The 21336-nt window shown below is 37.2% G+C and overlaps 1 protein-coding gene across 1 annotated transcript in view; it reads right to left on the bottom strand.

Annotated features, from left to right (window-relative positions):
* Positions 1–21178, bottom strand: part of LOC131793342 (endothelin-converting enzyme 1) — a 27940-nt gene extending 6762 nt beyond the window's left edge. The window contains exons 1-16 of the mRNA XM_059110750.2: positions 20416–21178; positions 19663–19716; positions 19435–19548; positions 19213–19293; positions 18001–18128; positions 17018–17240; positions 15813–15911; positions 13837–13914; positions 13234–13337; positions 6911–6969; positions 6189–6243; positions 4878–4945; positions 1648–1778; positions 1506–1571; positions 333–434; positions 147–223 (exon numbers count right to left, since the gene is read on the bottom strand). Coding sequence (XP_058966733.2) covers positions 147–223; positions 333–434; positions 1506–1571; positions 1648–1778; positions 4878–4945; positions 6189–6243; positions 6911–6969; positions 13234–13337; positions 13837–13914; positions 15813–15911; positions 17018–17240; positions 18001–18128; positions 19213–19293; positions 19435–19548; positions 19663–19716; positions 20416–21084 — 2108 coding nt within the window. The 5' untranslated portion in view covers positions 21085–21178. The remainder of the gene's footprint in view (positions 1–146; positions 224–332; positions 435–1505; positions 1572–1647; positions 1779–4877; positions 4946–6188; positions 6244–6910; positions 6970–13233; positions 13338–13836; positions 13915–15812; positions 15912–17017; positions 17241–18000; positions 18129–19212; positions 19294–19434; positions 19549–19662; positions 19717–20415) is intronic.
* Positions 21179–21336: the final 158 nt, after the last annotated feature.

Genomic DNA, 21336 nt, shown 5'->3' with positions numbered 1-21336 from the left:
CTTCCCTTTGATTTAGGAAATGCTTTCAGGAGCCTGAAGCAATGGCGTTATGCATATCCAGCGCAGAGGACTGATGTTAATTTTTCTGAAAATATTAATAGCTAGACTAAAGTTATTTATAAAAGTGAAAATGTTTGAAAACATGCCTAAACTTGGGTGGTGCATGAATCTCACTCAGCGTAGAAATGTACTCTGTTTTAGGTCGAGCATGGCTGCAATACTCCTGAAAATACAAACAAGGTGAATTTGAGTTAATCATAGAGGAGACCGATCAAGTGAACAATTCAGTTGCTCCAATCGCATCAAGTTTTGTAGACAAGCAAGCCACAGACCTGAGCATATCCGATGAAAAATAGTTGATCGTTAGTGTAGTGCAAGCTAGGAAGTGCATACTCCTCTTCACCACCATGCTTTGTAAGCCAATCGTGATATGCCTGAAACAATCAGTACATCTAGTTTTAGAGATCATCATATGGTTTCAATATCGTGATTCAATCAGTTTGAGGTGTTTATCCACCAGGGATTATCTGATGGGAGAGTTGTAAATTTATAAAGGTCGTGTTTTCCCTCACAGATCATTATTTAGGTAATTTCCATAAGTAGTACTAAGATCGGAATTATTATCGAAAAGGATAACAGATCTGAACAAACAGAAACGTAAAGAGGAAAGACCTCGTGGCTTTATGCTCAGCAGCTGCGGAACGATCTTAAATGGATTGAATCGTCTCAAAATCGACGAATTCTCAGAGCTTGTGCAAGTGACGGGAAGTTAGCGATTTCATGGTTTGCCCAAGTTCGGATATTTTGTTATCTACAAAATAAGCAAAATTTTTGAAAACGCTCGACGTTTCTGAAAATACTCATGTTTCTCTCAAGAAGTTCGAACAAACTTTATGGGAAAATTATTTGACAATTTATAACTTTTAGGCAATTATCAGTTAATTTAAGTTTGTACCCAGCTACATGGATAAAGACGCTCTTTGTAACGTAGAATTAAGGAGAAGATTCTCGAAAGATTTCGTCCATTTTCTATCTGATTTGAAAATCACATCAAGTCCTTTTTGTTCACGTAATATTTTCATGGAACAGCTTTTGTCCCTAACAGCCTCACAATTCTTCTGGCACAAGACGGATAGCCATAGTAGCTCGCGTCTGCAAAGTCGCAAATAGTTATTATTGTGAGGATCAGAAAACCTTGGATGACCTTTCTGGTCGCTGATTGGAAACAGAAAGCAAAGGATGCAAATTTCGGACCGCGAAGGGTAGTGGCCTATTAAGAATTTCGAGCACCTGTCAATTTAGAGAGAGTTTTAGATGAAGAAGCCAAACTGTTAAATCCCATCGTATTCCATTAATCTTTTTAGTTTTCATGTTTTTAGAGCCTCACAGTTAAATCACTTTGACAAAGAAGTGTTCATTAATTTCTTCCATTGTGCAATCAAATAGTACAATTATGATCTTAATGCAACAATAGCTCTCTTAAGAACTACTGTAAGTGCACTTACAAAATATGAAAGTTTAGTTCCACCATTGTCCGCAATGTTCTCTCCAAGTGTCACTTTCCCACTGATCTGATGTGGAAACAAAAAGGTAAACGTAAGAATAGCATTTTGTTAACTCCAAGAGGAATGCAATGGACCTTCTTACCGGATATTTCCCTTGAACTTTAAATTTCGAGTACTGTTTTTCGATGCACTGAGATCTCCTGTTAAATTCGATAAGAGATTGCTTGCTCCACCATTCCTTAACGATATCTCCATTTTTATCGAATTTTCGACCTGTTGGTTCAATGAACATCCCTGATTAGAGTACATATTAAATTTATGTGTCTATACCACACTGATCGAGGTGGTAAAGTTTGGGATCAGTTTTACCAGAGGAGCTAAGGAAACATTTCACACATAAATGTAAATAATGTTCAAGAAATTTTCGACATGCAGGAACTGATACTTCATGTTGTTATCTTCATCAAGTCTAGGCTGACAGACAGACAGACAGTCAGACAGACTAGCTGATAGAAAGATAGCCAGACAGATGGGTAAGTAAGTCGGTGGACACTTGAGTAAAAAGAAATGGATTTATAACATACAAATCGATAAGATATCAACTTCTCCTGTTTCGAAAAGAGAACATCTTCACCGTGCACTGAGAAATTACCATTTACATTATCACACTGGAAGATAATAATGTCTCAGAGTAACTGGGTTTATCAAAATAGTGCTTTTATTTTTCCGAAATGATATCTCTTTAATTTAACGACACTATTGAGATTGATTTCAACTTTTAGTTTCTTTTTCATACTGAAATTTTGTTTCATTCTACCATCGTTCGTTAAAGTACCTTTCCTACAAGCTGAGGTTATGTGCAGGTGATTTCTGCATCCTCTTAGAATGAATGATCTCTTAGAATGAATTTTAAAATTTTCGATTTTAGTAAGTGACCAGTATCTATGTGAAACACACTTGTGTTGATGATATCTCTCACTCAATCGAATCCAAGCTTGGCCGCGTAATGTCTTCTAATTACTCTAATATATCAAAATGGTGAAAGAGATTTTTCAGTGATTTGCCCTGGTTTTTGGGCAAACATCCACTGGTATGTAAGATTGTACTTGGTGATTTCCATCCTTGCTGGCATTGAAGGTGCTTGAGGGTTACCTTAACACTCTTCATGTCGGCTCCCTAGAGTACCTCTGTATCGGGCAGTTTGTTCTGTCATTCAATGTGCAGTGGATCTCTGAAGAACCTCATGTTGTAAAAGTTCAGCCGCCTGGCATGTCGGCTGGCAACAATCCATTTTTCACAAGGATAAAGCAGAGAGAATAAGAAAACTGCACAATACACTTAAGGCTTGGTCTCTTCTCTCCCAGACCTTGTCTCAGAGTCTGTATAAGGCTCAACTTTCCCTAGCTATCCTGTAAAAGACCTGTGTGCGTTTGATGTAGACAAATTTTTCCACACCATCGAGCTTTTGACCCCCCTACTGTGATGGTTAGCTCTGTGTAGGGTGTCGCATGAGCTTGCCGGCTCATCACTTTGGTCTTCTTTGTATTTACTGTTGAGACTTCACAAGCTTTGGATAACGCTTTCTGAATGTCAGATTGTTGGCATTCAATGCACAGCGTCATCAGGGAGAACGTTATGAGAAATGTTTTCCCGGACCTTGGTTTTTGCCTTGATGGCAAACCCTTACGACGCTTATCCTGTCTGTTTTCAACCCAGAAGAACGTGAGAACATGCAACCAACCTGTAACTCAGACAGTTGACCTTCCTCTGATAGCTGAGTCTCATTGATGGTAGTAAATTCCATTAAAGGAAGTTTGAAGAAGAATGATGGTGAGATTGTGTGGTGATCATGAGTGAAGTCGCGCCTTGCGTTTAAATTCGATTGAAGTAAGGAAGAGTTGCGCAGGGTCATTAGCCTTACACTCTCTTCCCTGCCCATCTGTACTAAGTGGCAAGACAAATCAAAGACGGCTGGAGATAGGTCCAAGTGCAGCGTGTGATTAGCAGTGTTCTGCATGTCTCACTATGCTCTGTTAGTGCTTCACAATGCCTTCCTGTGCAATCACCTTTCTACCCGTGTCACCAAATGCTGGTAAGTGATTTCATCTGCACAGTCTGCCAAATCCAAGCATTGAACGCCAGGTATACAAGCCTGGAAGGGATCACTCTTTGTTGGGTCTCTGCCCTTTGACCTGCTCGGCATGGGTGGCCCTACCTAGAGTTAAAGACTCTGGGGGTCACTGGGACACCCAAAATCATCCTAGTGCGATAAAGTGGCGACCCTTGTAGGACACTATGCAAGCTTCCGCTCTCCAATATTCCATTGAATAATTCTACTTATCATATCATAATGCCTACATTATGTAAATGGCGACAGCCCCGAGGCCTCAACCTCAAGCAACACTCGAGCAACATTACCAAATGCTAACCTCCCTCTCACCCAGCAAAATCAACAAAAAAGATAGGTCGGTAATCCCCGATATACTCTCTCCTTGTAGTCGTTTAGTCGACTTTAACATAGCTGCGTGCTGTTTGCAGAGTGTGGGATAAGCAAATGCTAGGTAGAAACCAACAGTTTTCGAAATTAGATTTGAGAGAATACGATCCGGTGTGACAGTTTAGTTTTAGATGATAAAGATGAGACATACAAAGATGGTGATGATCATTATGATGATAATCGAAACAAAAGAGAGATTTAAAATGCGAATTCTACTTCCATTTAAGTCTGTCCTTTAAGTATAGTACAAAGATGCAGGACAGAAAGGTTAATTCATAGCTTTTTAAATTTGGAAGTGATCTCGAGCCAATTCAGCAAGTTTCTGTCAACTTCTTGAAAAATATCATAGGCCTTAAACTTTGAGAGAGAAACATAGTGAGATCAGTAATGTGTGGCAAATAAAGGAATGGGACAAAAATATTTCTTGTCTTTTCATGCCATTCTAGTGTTTGTTGAAATATATTCCACTGTCGTTACTGCAGATCTCACAAAATGTAACTGACAACAAAAATTTATAGACCACTAATCAATCTTAGAGAGAGTTCCACTTTTCCATTTTCATGAGCAACCAAACTGTGTTTAATATGACGAAAATGCAGAGAATTGTGACAGAAAAAGAATCTACATTCTTGATAGGATGCGTGTAAGGATCTCCACAGGCCCCCTGAGATTTTTTTGAGGAGAACAAAAGAAAGTGTGCATTGTTTTGTTTGTTTGTTTGCTTGTTTTTTTGTGTACAATGATAGTAGTTGCATCAATGTCAGTACTGGTACAACTGATACTGCAATTGCTGCTACTAGTGTAACTGCCACTGAGAAACGCACGTTTGAGGTTAATGGAAACTTTAAGCCAAATTATTAATATTTTTTACTCACCGGTGTTGTCAAAACCATGGGTGAGCTCATGTCCTATGATGGATCCTAAAGCGCCATAACTTAAAGACCTGGAGATTGAAATTAAAAAGAAAATTAGTTAAAACCTCGAGAATTATCAATGCACTAGTTTATATTAGTAGCAAGCGATATTTGAAACCAAACTTAATAACTCTGCCCTAAACAATGAGTACACATAGAGTGACTTTAAAGAAGACTTAAAAGTTAGATACAAATACAAGGGCTTTAACTCGACGCCCATTTTTTTCACAAATGAGTTTTTTTCCTGTGGCTTACTACAGGAGTAAATTCACTCTATGTCATGAGTCACAAAATGTATTCTTTTAATTTTTGGTTGATAAGAGCCAGGTGCATTTCACAGGGTACCTTCGGAGATTTGGCTCTAGTTTGTGCTAAATGAGCTTGTCTGTTAGGAGGATGAAAAGAATGTGTTTTAAATTTGGTTATTGTCGAGGCGAAAGAATTCGACCTTAGAAATGTTTATCCGTGGTAAGACCATCCCGTAAAACCATACTGATTACCATAATGACTTGATTATCTTCATATGCGAAGATACAAATAGTGTGCTGACTGTGCGCACTGATAATGTCATGTTTCCGAAATAAAAGAAATTCTGGTATCTCGTCAATATCTGTATGATAAGATATTTTACCTCTCGTAGCCTCTCATAGTTATTACCTATGCACTAAGTTTAGCTTTAAGGCTATTCAGTCTGACACTTAAGATCTCTTTTGCCTGACGACCACGATTCACGAATCATAACCATATAACTGATTCAACAAACTCTTGTGTATTGAAAAACAGGATCATGAGATCGAGATTTTTATTTCGTGATATTTATTAACGGAGAGGCCTGCATAAATGATCACTTGCAGAAATCGAGAGCAGGTCTCTACTATTCCTTCAAAACCTTACAATAAGACAGGCTATTGTTTTTCTTTATTTTGTCTACCATCACACTCTCTCAAGCTACTCCTTTTTCTCAGTTACTGTCATGGGAAGACACAAGGTAGTCCTGCCTACCAGATTGTAGAATTTGTCATAAAACGCTAATAGATTTATACTGACCCAAAATAAATTAGGAGACGTAGAAAGACATTTTTAATTTTCAGGTAGAATCGAGACACGAGCAATTTTCTCCTCATTACGTCAAGGGTGTTAAGATAGCTCTCTGTACGCCTTTCATGCATCTAGGTGATTTGTTTAAGCCCTTTAAGGTTATGGCTTTTTTAAGTGCTAAAGAAGGAAATCAATTTTAACGTTTTTAATTTATCTGAGAGTCCTCCTTCTTACCTCGGAATTTTGGCAGAGTAGAAGAAAGGAGACTGAAGTATACCAGCTGGAATCACTACAGATTGGCAGAAAATAAACAAAAATAATAAATGCATAATAACAGTTAGGGATGTTAATTAAGGGTTATCAACTGAGTTGGCTACGTAAATCAGCCACCGTAAAGAGTTTAAAGGCTAAATTATTGAGTAAATAGGTGGCTAAGTAGAGACTGATAAGACGTGACGTGGAGGTGGCGATACATTTTTGGATGGGTTACTCAGCCGCGTGGCTGACTAGTAAAGGTAACCTGTGTCAGACAGGACAGATTGGATGGGCTATTGCAAGATAACAGTCGCTTACATGATTATCTCCACCTGAACAATCACATCATACGATCGATTGTTGCCTGTGGTTTCAACCTTCCATTATATGTACAAGACATTATAATGAGACTAGAGTCTATTTGACCCTACTTTTCTCATCCTTGAATGCACCTTAGATCAAATTATTTAATACCCTAAAATGTTAATTATACGAATCGAACCTTGCTGCCCTTTTGTGCCATTTGCTGATGACCCATCAGGAACACTGATGAAGCATTAACAACTTGGAACTTGCTAACACTGATAGGGGCTATGATCATTCCTCAGATTCTGGTCAGGTCACATCCTGGCTTATATGCCAGAGAACTTACTAATTCAGCCCTTATACCGCTTAGTTTGAAGAGTCAGAGGTGTTCTTACCTATCTCATTTTCATAGAACTGATACATGGCATTTATTGTCTGTGGAAACATTGGCCATCTGAAAAGATAAAGACAAAAACTTTGCTCTTTGCAACATATCTTTCCTTTAAAATGCGCGCAGATTGGTCAATTTAGAAAGTAAGATACGTTTTTCCTCTAATATTTGCCCCTGATACTGGCTTTTTACAAGTTATTCTGCATTTTCCAAGAAGAATTTATAGATAGTTTATCAGCAAAGTTGATGTGATTATTCAGAATAATCGGTGTGTTCATTTGCGCTATTTATCTCCATTTGCATTGGCTGTGGGGTAAAGCACTGCATTCAACAATTCTTAAACATCTGCTTAATGATGATCTGCCCATTGCCTCCTTTAACCTTCCTCTTTGAAAATTTTCTAAAGCTTGTACTAACGAGGAAAGTATGACGACATGGATGTTAAAATAGGATACATCGTTTATCGCTAGCCTAATCCGAGCAAGGTCTAAACGCGGCAGGTAGCGAGATGCCTTCAAATCTTGACCAAATTTTAGTCTAGATTTACCGTATCTTATATCTCGAGGAATATCTCCTATATAGATAACATTTTGGAAGAAGCGGTGGAAAAAACAAGTGGACGCAGAGGATGAAGAAGAAGGTGAATGCAGGAGTGACGGCGAGGAAGAACAGCTACAAATTGTCTAAGAGATAAAAAGGCCGCTTAAAATGGTCTTGCCGTATAAAATGAAACTGGTTGAAACCGATCTAACAACAAAAAATGGTCCAAGTAGTTTAAATGGTATAACTAGACAAAATGGTCCAATCTGTTCGATTTCGTTAAAATGGTGCAACCAGACGAAATGGTTACTGGCAGAAATAGTCTAACCAGGTTTAATGGGTCTAACAAAATGGTAAAACTGTCTAAAATGTCCCGAAATGGTTTCACTACAAATATGTTCTGACTAATTAAAATAAAACAACTAGTTAAACATAAAATGGTTCACGAGTTAAAATAGTCTTACTAGCTAAATAAGTCAGACCAGTTAAATGATCTAACTACATGAACTGATCTAACTTTGCAGAAATGGTCTTACGAAAGTGGTTTACCTAGTTAAGAGCCCTATCAGTTAAAATTGATTCACTAGATAAATGGACCAACCACTTAAAATGGTCCAAGGAGTATCATGTGGCACTATAGAGAAGTGGTCCTTGTTCTAAAAATGACCCAGCCTGTTAAAAAGGTCCAAACAACTAATAAATCCAAACGGTCAAAATGGAAAAGAACAGTTGAAAAGATCCCACCAGTTAACATGGCCAAACCAGTTAAAATGATTCAACCAGTTTTCGAAATGGTCTACCTAAATAAAATGGACTAACCACTTGGAAAGGTCTAAACAGACAAAATGTAGTTTAACTGTTAAAAACTCTGTAACCAGATAACGTAGTTTAACTCTTTAAAATGGTCCAATTAGTTACTTCTAAATAATATGGTCCAATTGGTAGAAATATTCTAACTAGATAAAAGGTCCAACGGATGACAACGGTTTTACTGCGTAGCTATTCGAAACTTATAGTAAATGGCTTTGTATGGAAAATGATCTAGTTGGTAGAAAAAGTCTAACTAAAGAAAATGTTCAAATAGTCAAACCAATTGACTGATCTAAATGGTCCAACGACTTATAATGGTCTAACTAGAGCAGAGGTGAAACTGATTAAAATAATGCAATTTGTTAAATTGAACTAACGATATTAAATTGCTCAGCTGCTGAAATTGATGTAGCTAAATGAAAAGATTCAATCACTTCGCATGTTCTAACTAGATAAATGGGTCCAACCATTTAAAATGGTCTAGCTGTATAAAACTGTCCGACTTATTAAAATTGCCTGACTAAATGAATCGGTCCAATTAGTAGAAATAGACTAGCCAGAGAAAATTTTCTAAATACTTAAAATGGTCCAATCTATGAAACTGATCTTACTAGATATAATGATCTAACGATTAAAATGCCCTAATTTGATAAACTGGTCCATTTGGTAGAAATAATGTAACTAGAGGAAACGGTCCAACTGATTGAAAGGGCCTAATGGGATTATTTTTTATGTTGAGATTCTTTTTATTCCCCTCTTCCATGGCAATATTGCAATTTTGTATTCAGAACTGCTCTGGTAAGTACCATTTTTGCAATGATTCCGGTTCAATTTTTCTATTTTGTATAAATTTTTCTCATTCTTATCTTTTTTCCTTTATATTAATGTAGTTTAATTCATCGTTTGCATGCTGTAACATTTTCCTCAATGTCAATGTATATTTAATTGCCGTAGTCCTGGAGGTAATGGGTTGTATTACAAAATAAAGCTGTGATTTAAATTTACAATAAAAAACTTAAATGATCTACTAGATAAAATGCTGTAACTAGAAAGAAGATGCAACAAATTAAACTCACCTAACTGATCAAAATGCTATCACTAGAAAAGTGGTTCAATGGGTTGAAATAACCCAACAAGTTAGAATGGTCCAACTAAACCAGGCAAGATGTGACTAATGTAATGGTTAAAATGTAATGGTCTAACTTTTTAAAAAGAACTAACTGGATTAACTGATCCTGCTGGATAAAATGGTCCAATAACTTAAAGTGGTCTAACTAGATAAAAAGGTCAGACTTGTTAAAATGGTTTAATTGGATTAAAATTGTCTAACTAGATAAAATGGTCCCACGGGTAGAAATTGTTTAGGTAGATCCAACAACGTGGTCCAACTGGTTAAAATAGTCCAACTACTTAAAGAGTTCAATTAATACTATTGAACTGGTTAAAATGTTCCAAGCCTTTAAAATAGCTCAACTAGCGGCAGAAATAATCTGGTCTAGCTAGGTGAAATGCTCCAATGGGTTAAACGGTCTAACCAGATGAAATGTTCCAGCTGATTAAAAGGATCTACTGTAATATTCTGGTCAAACTGAAAGAAATGGTCAAACTGGTTAGGATGGTCCGACTGGTCATAGTGGTCTGCACGGTTAAGACCAGTTAATATGGTCCAACTGTTTCCACTAGATCCAATCCAAACATGTAAGATGGTATACCTAGATAAAATGGTCCAACTGCTAAAAATGGTTTTAGTCACTAAATAAAATTTTTCAATAGGCCATTCCTGAGTTCTCGCGGTGCAGAGATCTGGTGCTGAAATTATGGTGAGAGAAAGAGGCTAAGTGCAAAGTCGCTCTGAAAGATCAAAGTCGCTCTGAAGGACAAAGAGCTATGTAGTGAAATGAGCGAAAATTTCGCGAAATTCAACATGTGAGAGTGAAATTTTGAAAGAAAAAAAAGTGAAAGATCAAAGTCGCTCAAAAGGACAAAGAGCTATGTAGTGAAATGAGCGAAAATTTCGCGAAATTCAACATGTGAGAGTGAAATTTTGTTTTGGGGAGAAAGGCATCCAGTTAAGTGATGGCGGCAAAGGAAAGAAAAAAAGGAGAACGGTTCCATTTATGCAAGAAAGCTGGAACGGTGAAGTAGAATATACTAACCTCTTCTACTAAACACCACTAAAAGCTATTGGAGGAGGAGTTACAAATATGTGAAGGCAAATTTCCAGACCCCAAGATTTAAGATACTTGAATTTTAACTGCTCTTTAAATGGCCTATTGGTTAAAATGGTGTCGCTACATAACGCTAGATCCGTAACATACTTTATTAGGCGGAAATGTTATAGGTGGGTCCAACTGACTCAACTGAATGATGCAAATGGTGAAAAGTAAAAAGGTCAAGTCTAACTAAATAACATTTTCTAACTAATTAAACTGGTCCGCCTAGCTGCATGAGGAAATGGCCTGCCCAGTTAAAGTTCACAAGCTAGAAAAATAATCTACCGGGTTAAAATGACCCAGCTAGTAAAAACTGTCCAAGTTAGTGAGATTGTCCACAGGTTAAAGACTTCTGACCTAAAAAACTGATCCATTAGTTTAAAATGATCCACCTAGAGAAAATGATCCAACTGGTAGAAATTGTGTAACAACAGAAAATGGTCTAACAGGTGGAAATGGCCCAACTACTTAAAATGTTCCAAGTGGTTAACTGGTCTAACTAAGAAAGAATCTTGCAGCTAGTAGAATGGTCTACCACGGTCCAAAAGGTCCAACGAGATAGTCCAACTGCTCAAAATAGCTTATAGGTTAACATGGTCCAACTGCTCAAAATAGCTTATAGGTTAACATGGTCCAACAAGATAATATGGTCTAAATGAGTAAAATGGTCCAAGTGGCTAAAGTAAACTAACTATATAAAATGGTTTTACTGCTCAAAATGATCTTACTGGATAAAATGGTCCAAATGTTAAAATGGTCTACTAGGTTTATCTGGGGTGACTTATTGGTTAAGATGGTCTGACTAAAATAAAATGGTCCACATGTTAAAATGGTCTACGTGTAACTAGAGAAAAGGGTCCATTTGGTTATAATGGGCATATTGGTTAGTAAGGTCTAACTAGATAGAATGAACGGACAGCTTAAAATGGTCTAACTAGCCAAAAAGGTCAAACAGGTTAAAATACTGCAATTGGGTTAAAATGGCCTTACTGTTTAAAATGGTCTAGCTATGTAACATGGTCTGTCCAAATAGTTAAAATGGTTGAATCGATTAACATGATCGTCTCTCATAAAACTATTTAACTCCTAAAAACGCCTAACCAGATTAAATGGTCTGATCCAGTAAAATGGTCCAACAGATGAAAATAGTCTAAACGGCTGTGAATATATGAAAGTCATATATTTGAACTGCGGATAAAGACGTGAATATGAAAGTGATCTTCGTAGTAATGAACACTACTCGAGCAGTAGCATACCGTTGTTGCGTTCTACCGTACAGGCCTGAATCTTTTTCAGGCCTCATTTTCACTACAGCTCAAGTAGTGTTTATTACTGTGAAGATCACTTCCATATTCACGTCTTTATCCGCAGTTCAAATATACGACTTTTATATATTCACAGTCGTTTATTCACCACTTCATGGCTTTATTTGGAACCAACATAATAACCAGTTGGCTTGTTAGCTCAGTTCGTAGAGCGCTGCACCAGTATCGCAGAGGTCATGGGTTCAAATCCCGTACAGGCCTGAATCTTTTTCAGGCGTTATTTTCACAACTGTTCAAGTAGTGTTCATTACTGCGAAGATCACTTTAATATTCACGTCTTTATCTGTAGTTCAAATATATGACTTTCATATATTCACAGCCGTTTATTCACCACTTCACGGGTTTATTTTGAACCAACGTAATGATCAGCTCCCAGTTGGCTTGTTAGCTCAGATGGCAGAGCGCTACACCGGTATTGCAGAGGTCATGGGTTCAAATCCTGTGCAGACTTGAATTTTTTTTTAGGCCCTAGTAGTGTTCATTACTGCGAAGATCACATTCATACTCACGAAAATAGTCTAATTGGTACAAGAAAAAGTGGTCCAACTGGTTAAATGGTCCAATTGGTTAAAATGGTCTAACTAGAAAATAGTTCGCCCCCTTGAAATGGTCTAAATTGAGAAAATGGCCCAGCTGGTTAAAATTTTCCAACCAGTTGAAATGGTCAACCTAGTGAAAGTGATCCATAAGCTGATATACGAACTATTTCATGAGTATAGAAAAATCAGTAAAAGCATTTTTTGTGACAGTTAATTAAGCTGGAACTTAGGCCATCGCCAGTTAGAGAAATTGACCCTTCTCTTAAGATAGTTTTTAAGAAAATGATCCATCTTACCCATTTTTTTAATGGATTTTCTTTTGTTATTTCAATAAGAAATCTACAAACAGTTTAGGCCAAAGACTTTCATATTCAACATCCTGGTTATACGATGTCGTAATTGAGGACTGAAAGGTTTGGAAATAGGTTACATACCTGGATGACCGTCAATAAACATGATTTACATTTCACAAAAGCGCACAATTAGTTTTGGTTGCGGCGTCATCTTTGATGTAAATGGCACCTTGGATCAGGGGGATGGGTAGGGCGGGGACGGGGGTTGGGGTTCAAACGATATTCACCCTTGGGGAGGGTAAAAAACCAAACAGGTCTAATTCGTCATTGGAGAACTTTGAAATCATCATTGGAGAACTTCAAAGTATACATAAAAGGAAGTGAAATTTAAATAACACTCGTGTATTACTATCGATTTTAGAGCGAAAGCACACTTTTTATCCATATCTGGGCAAGACACACCTTTTGTGTGGGCAACAAACACTGTGGATAGTTTCATCGTAATGCAACTTTTCCAACCCCCACTCGTAAAAGTAAAAGCCAAATTCTTAGCCCAACAACTCTTACGGACTTCAAATTTGGTCTCTCAACAATAAGTAGAACTTACTTCTCTTTGTCTACTGCCTTTCGGAGTTTGGCAAAGAGTCGGCTTCTCACCCATTTATCCACTTCGATGTTGTTCTTGAAAAAGGCCTTTGAGTTTATTGAGAGCTGTGAGGAAATAAAACAAAGTATATATCAAGCAATTTGAGTATTCATATGCAAATTGATAAGTAAAACTCTTTGGAAAAAACTGTTTTGTGCTTTAGATAATGTTTTTTAACAATTCATTATTCAGCGTTTTACTACCTTTGTCCTGGTTGGAACGTCCTTTTATATTAGAGTATTTGCAGTTTTGTGCCTAGTCTACGTCTACTGCAGATGTTCCAAAAGAGGAGACCAAAGGACTAGCTCTGACAAATTTAAGTCTACAGTCAATGTTCTCGTAGGGCTGCTCAGGTTTTGTATAGGACTTATTCTACTTAGTTTTTCTTAATCATTTTGGATTTTCCAAAAATAAGTGAGTGATTGAACTGTTTTCACCCCAAATTCTGTTAACATCAGCATACAATTGATACGGAGAGTACGTGATCCTTTTAATATACTCTGTAAACATATCGTCTAATATGTCAAGCCCGCAAACTTTAAGATGTTCTGAAATATAACTCACTCTTGAGAAGCGCGATACGAGTTCCTTTGGGCTAACCACGTATTTTGCATAGCCAATCTTACTTCCTAAAGCGTCAGCCTGGTGATCAAGTGAAAGAAAATAAAAGAAACAAGGGAGAGAATATATATATACATAAAGAAAAAAAGCGTAATTTGGTTGCCTACAATCCAAATCTGCCAAGGGAAAAGAAATCCACTTATCAAGAAACTTGGGGTAGATTCCTATCCTCGACATGAAGTGTTGATGTAAAGAAGTAAGGAAAAGGAGAAGGAACGAGTTCATTGAAAGGTGTGCGTTTTATAACGAGTAAGTGGCCTCCAACGTTGTTATAAATGTTAAATCTACTCATAGTTCACACACACGGAAGACAGTTCTTAGACAGGAAGTCCAAAGAGTTTTACTAAACTGTAGTTTGTAACATAGGAAGTAATGGAGAAAAATGTCATCTAAATAATTATGAGGATGAGGCAATCAAAACACAGAAAGAAAGTTCGATGCAAAATTTTCGCGACCTATTCTGCAAGGCTTATAGAAAGAGGAAGACCTTAACCAGGAAGAGAAAAGAACATGAAATAGACCCAAGGAGGAAACAAGAGAAAGGGAGAGAGGTCACAGTTATCGACGAACGAAACAAACAAAAAAAAAACAAAAAGCGACGAGGCTTTTGTGGTTCTTGAGGTTGGAAAGTCTTTTTTCTGCAATAAAATAGTTTCTCTAAAAATCTGATCCATTGAAAGATGGAAAAGTCTCGCGTCATAAACAAGGCCTGAGTAACAAAATCAAATGTCTGTGTGGTGGAACTATCGACGAGCACATGTTTTAGAGATAGGAAAGTCTCTCGGTAATAAGAGAACAATCGGATATTTGGAAAGCTAAGGATAATCGTAACAGTGAAATATAAATAGTCCAAGGTAAACAAAGGAGAAAAAAGCACTTTAATGAATTCCAGAAGAAAGTAATATTTCCACACATCGCTGCAAACACCCATTATAATAATATACCTCGTGGTTACCTACAGATAACCTAGGTACATAAATGATTGAATGGTTCATTTTTCATTTTCACATGGACAATTAAGTTAATCCTTTACACTAGCATTTGCTGGCGTGTGAACGATCCCAGAAACAATATGTCAGAGAGACCAAACCCATGGTTCGTGCACGGTTTACCGAACACAAGGAAACTCATTATTAAAGTCCCACCCATTTAAGTCTTTAAGCAACTATTCCAACTCACTCGATGGATCATCGCTCATTTCCCTGGAATTCCAGTTCTCCGAAAACACAACCAAACGAAACGGAAGAAAGAGAAAGAGAGAAAAAAAGAAACAAAGAGAGAGGAGAATTCATGTCCAGACAGCTAAGCCGGTGAAACGAATACTACATGAAAATAATTTAAAGGGTAGATTTGTTCAGATATGATATCGAACTGTCCTGTTGCCTTTCTTTCCAATTATCTGTTACTTATCATTTGCAGGTTTTTTTTCCGTTTTCTCTTTTTGTTACATTTTATCTTTTGCATGTACCGTTAGCTACTTTCATTTATGTCAGAGACGTTATATCTCTAGTGATAACACTGGCTCTGGGGAAGACAAGGAGTACTAGTTGAAAATGATCGTTCCTGTTGTTTCAGCCCCACAGTTTAGTTTGTGCGCTTAAATATAAGAAAAAATTCCGAAGTTCCTTCGCAACCAAAACATTTCACAACAAGCAGATCAAAACTAAAAATATATGTGGTCACATACCATATCTCGGCGCAAAGTAGCTGTAAAACCTCTCTTTGCGTAATGATGTAACATTGTGCATTATTGAATAGAAAAGCAAATACGTAAATAGATAATTGAATAAAAAAATCTCGGTGCAAATTAGTGTTCATGGATGTAAACATTAGAAAGGGAAGTTAAATTCACCATACTCAGTTTACTATTTTACTGTAATAACTACTTTAAAAGGTTACAAGTTAAAATAGGATCATACCTTTTCAAAGACGTATTGTGTTGTTTTATCATCAATCCAATCATGTTGTTTCACTCTTCTCTTAAAGGTCTCCTTAATCTCATCGACCATCGAGTGGGTCTGGGTAAAAGAATCAGAAACCATCATGTCGGTAAGCAGTCCACTTATAACCGTTTATAAAGCTTTCCATGCAAATCTAGCCGCAATACCCCTTTTCGATATTAAGCAATTACAATTTAATAGTTTATGCCACTTTGTTCATCCACTTCGAGATCTTCATCATGTTTGTATTCCTTCACAAGCAAAAACTCTTGCTCAATCCTCTTTCGTCCCTTTTCAAGTTCAATTCTGATTTTCATAAATACAGACAACTTACATCTTCATGCTAATATTCTTTCTCTCTTTTCGGGTCCAGTTTCCCCTTCATTCACCTCACACTACGAAATTCACTTACTCTTCCCAACTATAAAAAAAAAACTAAGGGACTCTTTTCTAGTAGTCATGAAGTCATACGGTATATTTCAATCATAGCCGAATTTAAGCTTTTGTACCTTTGAACTATTTTCTTCTATCTTGTCATAGATTTGACCAGTTTGCAGACAGTAGCTGTTCGCTGCTTGTTATGTTAGGTTTCTTTCTACAATATGGTGCGGTTATCTTAGCCTGCATTAATTAACTTTAGCTGTTTATTTATATACATATCACTATATTTATTCTGGGTTGACTTTTGTTTCGCAATCTATCGTTTTCTTGTTTAATTTGCTTTAATGGATTGTTGTAATACTTTGCATGAATTTACTTCAAGGTGTAACTAGCAGCACATCCCATCTTCACTTGACCTATGCCATATGAGCCACTGGCTTTTGCATCTCTCGATGGAAAATCGAAAGAGAATCTTGTGTGTCTCTCATGTGATTAAATGAAATGATTAACCACCCTCCCCCTCCCTACACACACACATCCACACACTTCCCAGGTGTGGAAAAAAAACCCGGAAAATGTTATTTTAGCAAATTCTGAATAACTGGATGTCAAAAAATCGATAATCATGCCGCATCGCTCGTCGCGTAGATCAACAAGGAGCCTCTCGAAAAAGTTACAATTGGAGGCGAAACCCACGATCCTCATCCAAAGTGAACACTTTGGGAGATTAGATATGATACATCATCATTACTGGCACACTTTGATTCTATTGGCAAAAATTAAAGAGAGAGTTCTATCAATACCTTAGAAATTGCGGACAGATCAAAGAAATTCTGTACGTATAGGGAACCGATTGGAACGCCCATGTTGTCGTTAGTGATTCCCGTGCATGTGCGCCATCTAGGATCTGTGTCCTTCACTCCAGATATACGCTCATTGAACTTGGCTCGGGCCTTTCTGAAAGGATCTGACAGTAGACTTACTTTGTCTCGGATCATTTGCCACACCACGTAGTTAGAGAGTAACCTGAAAGTCATCATCATACAGCAATTCTGGTAATTAATTTTACCATGTTATGACGGCTGCAATCAGACGGATAGATCAATAAGTGCCAGATAGGCGAAGAGTTGGATGGACAGACGGACAGATGGATGGATGTCATGGACAGATGGAGGAGGAGGATGGAGGAGGAGAGAGACAGATGAGGTCTAGACATTTTGGCAGAGTATCTAATGAAAAATTTAAGTCAACAAACTACTTGAATAACTTATTACCCTGATTTAACTGTGAAGTACCGTTGTCTCGCAGCAAGGAGATCTAAAGCTTTCTGTTCTATGGGGCTTCGACTACATTCTCGGGTACTTATCGCAGTTTAATACGGCTTAGTGACGTCTCATAAATCTTAACCTTTTAACAGCGCAATGCTTAAAGCCTGGTAATGATTATCTGTAAAAATGGGTAATATGCACTTCATTTCAGTGAGAAGTGCTTTTCTTTTTTTTTCCGCATTAATTTTTCGCGGGAATAATATAAAAATAGATTTAAGTGTTCAACGATCTTATTCACTTCAGAACAATTCGCCTGTTAACCTCACATAAAAATTTTGTTTCGCCGTTGCCGATATTGGACGTCCTGAAACTATGCAAAAGATTTTTTATTTTCTCGTGAAATGCCCATCGTATTGTCCGAAAAGCGTAAAAAGTTCGTTTTATTCTCCTTAAATCACGATCAAGCTCCCCTTTCCTTTTCAACCCCTCTGTCAGAAGGTCTCTTACAGGGAACTCACTCTTTAGAGGTGTTCTTCAAAAGTGTTGCCATTTTCCGAAGATATGATGTTGAAGTGGTCAACACAATATCTGCCTCAGTCACATTTGCTCCTTTAAATATGGCCTGCATATGATCTAACCAAGGAAACTACAAAAAATGGAAGGAAAAATTATATGAAAATGATACACTTCTTTATTGTGCAAGTCAATGTACACTAAAATGGAAATAACGCTAACGTCTGTCTCGTGATCTACACTTCTGTAGTGTGTAAGGATGTATATTGACTGTATGCTTTTAGAAAGGAGCGTTACGTTTTGTAACTCCGACGAAACTAAATTAATCAAAATAAATTTTTGATGATTTCTATGTAGAAATCGGATAAGATTTGAGAGATCGTCAACAGCTCTCACGCAGGGGATCTCTATCTTCGTGAGGACTACACTAAATTAAATTCGGTGTTAAACAACAGATCAGGTCCAACAAACGATCATCGAGAGCATAGTATTTTTTGACGTAAAATCCCTTTTCACACACATGCACTCATCTCAACGCCTTTGTACACGCCACAGAATCAACACATGGAAGATCACGAAAAACCAATTAGGAGAGTGGTACAGCATCGATCCACTTGTTCAAAACGATAAGGATTGAAATTCGTAAATAAAAACTGCCTAAATTTTACAGCGATGCAATATGGAACCTAACCTATCGCCAGTTGAAGGCCAACCCTTTGCGATTCTCATCAGAAGTCACCACGTCATACGATAAAATATAATACTTAATCAGAAATTTAAAACATGGCAAATTTTTTTAAGGAGAGAATTCATGTAATTATGTTTCTTGTTTGCGTTGAGTGGTGAAGTATGTAATTTCAAATCTACAATATCTTTGGAGAGTATACGGAAAATAACAAAGTTCAATTCTCTGTCAGCAGATGGTTACTACTACATTTAAAATTGTGAAATTAGATAAATCTTTACAAGCAAGCCCGAAGGAAACGACTGACCGAGTCAGCTTACCGGCAAATTTAGATGTGGACTATTTCTGAAGAATTACATGGGACTACTGCGAACAGGCATCGTGTTTTGCGGGCGGGAAGAAAATTTAACAAGTTTAACAAAACGCGACGTGATGCGTATATATGATTTAAGCTGGGGGTTGGCTTTGACTAAATAGGGTTATCTTTTTTTCAGTTTATCTGCTTAGTTAATGGGGAAGTAAGTTTTCATACCTGAGGAACGATTTGAATGAGGCTGTGGAGGTTCATTCTCCTGTAAATTCCTTCAGCTTTGTCTTCAGCTGACGTTGTGAACTTGATAAGTAAGGATAATATTTTGAGTGCATTAAGTGTCAATTAAACAAGAAAAGATCATCATTTATTCTTTTTTTTTCTTTCATTGAAGTAATGTTAATTCACTAGGCTAATCGATTTGAAATTTATGTTAACACTTACCCTAGCCAGTTTTGTTTCAAAATCCATGATTTGACGCATTTTTTCGGTTGTGTTACATTTTGTTCCAAGGAGAGAGGCAACTGTTGCCATATATTCTACATAAATGTCCACCATCTACAAAGAAACATCACTCTATTTGACCACGAGTATTTCTAGCAACAATTTAAAAAAAAAGGAGCGGGAAAGAAATAGTCATTACCTTCTACCGTTTAAGTCAGAATGTCTCACCTCAGGATGTTTAAAGTAAATCTCCCGTTGAAGACTCAGACCTGACTGATCAATCTAAATAAGTAAGTAATAGTATTTGCTCAGAGACTGGACGACTTTCCCTTTAAATATAAAATACCACTATCACTGACAGAGAATAACGCTTAATTTACCACAGGATAAGATAGTTTTTAATTTATGTTTCGACCAAAGTTTCCTCGGAACTCATTTTCAAGGAATAAACCCTTACAGGTAGGGTGGGGATATATACCCGAGGCTAAATTATTGCCTTAAACCAAATAAAAAGACGTGAAGCGAAAGACATAATGAAAAAATTAAATATTAAAGAACTGTTCTTTCGAAATCGAAAAATCGTCTCGAAATCTTCTTAGTGAAAGTCGTGTACTGATTTCTTCTTCGAATAATCAGAGGACTTTTTTCCAACAAAAAAAGAATGATTTATGTTTTCCAGAAACGTTAAGCAGTTCTAAGACAAGTTTTCCTCAAGTAACAAAAATCGTCTGACGCCTTCCGACACCCACTAGAAAGCATTTTTACGCCGCTAAGAGGGAGTGTAATAAGCATGGTAAGTGGAACAGACGGATAAGACGGTACACCTGCTGGACTGTACCTCAAGTAAGATCGTTGTCAGTGAGCGAGAGTGGTGACTCTTTCCCACAAAATATCAATCGTACAAGATCATTTTGGTCCTAACTCATTGGTTCCTATAATTGGAGTTTGATCTTTGTCCATTCCGATTTCCGTCACACTTACCTTTATCAAATGCTTGGTGGAGTTAAGATGATCATTTGTGACCTCTACCGAGAAGAAAGGCGATGCAGGATAATATGTACTCTGTACATTCTGTAATACTCTGTAAATATCCCACGAAGACTTTTTCCAACTACCATTATGGCAGATGCTCCACGAGCCTATCTCTTGAATAAAATCAAGCATTGGTAATGGACCGAGCTTTTCAATTTGATTAACGTTCATGCATGAGTGATACAAGTCTCTCGTTTTCGTCAGAGCCTCGTTATGAGGAATGTCATGCAACATTTTTGACGTTTGGAGAAGGCCACGAATTTCACCCTCTATAACTTTAGATAGCTTGGTAAATGTGGAGTAATCATTATAACTTTTGGGAATTGGATTCCGTCGGATCCATCCACCACAAGAAAACGTAAAAAAGTCATCACATGGATCAACCGTCGAATCGATGGAACTTTTTATGTAATCGGCGACTGCGTGACACTCATGAGTTTGGCATACATTTTTGCTTGTAGTCTCATTGTGAACGTCTGAGAACAAGTAAACGGCGCGTTCCCGTCCTTGAACCGAACCAAGATTCTGATGAATATGGCGTGTGGTGACAAAGACCAGAATACCTATGGTACTTACAACGAGAAAAGCTGATATAATGAAGGTGTTCTTCCTTGTCATGATTCCGTGTTTTAAAGAGTCCGCTTAGTTGTATTAACTTTCCCTCTAAACTTTCGTCTGACGATAGTTGTTTTTTGTGTTATTAAATCAAGGCTCAAGAGACATTCGTTTGATGAAACCACTTACTGACGCAAGACAAAAATCGTTATATATGAAGTGGTGTTGCGGAAACTGTTGGATGACACCTGTTGATCCCAAAATACCTGCCATTCTATTTGTTTTATAGTCTTCAGTCAACCACCTGTTTACAAC

This window comes from Pocillopora verrucosa, chromosome 14, assembly GCF_036669915.1.
Source record: "Pocillopora verrucosa isolate sample1 chromosome 14, ASM3666991v2, whole genome shotgun sequence".
NCBI classification, from domain to species: Eukaryota; Metazoa; Cnidaria; class Anthozoa; order Scleractinia; family Pocilloporidae; genus Pocillopora; species Pocillopora verrucosa.
The sequence above is the reverse complement of the archived record's forward strand: the minus strand, read 5'-3'. Positions and strand labels throughout refer to the sequence as shown.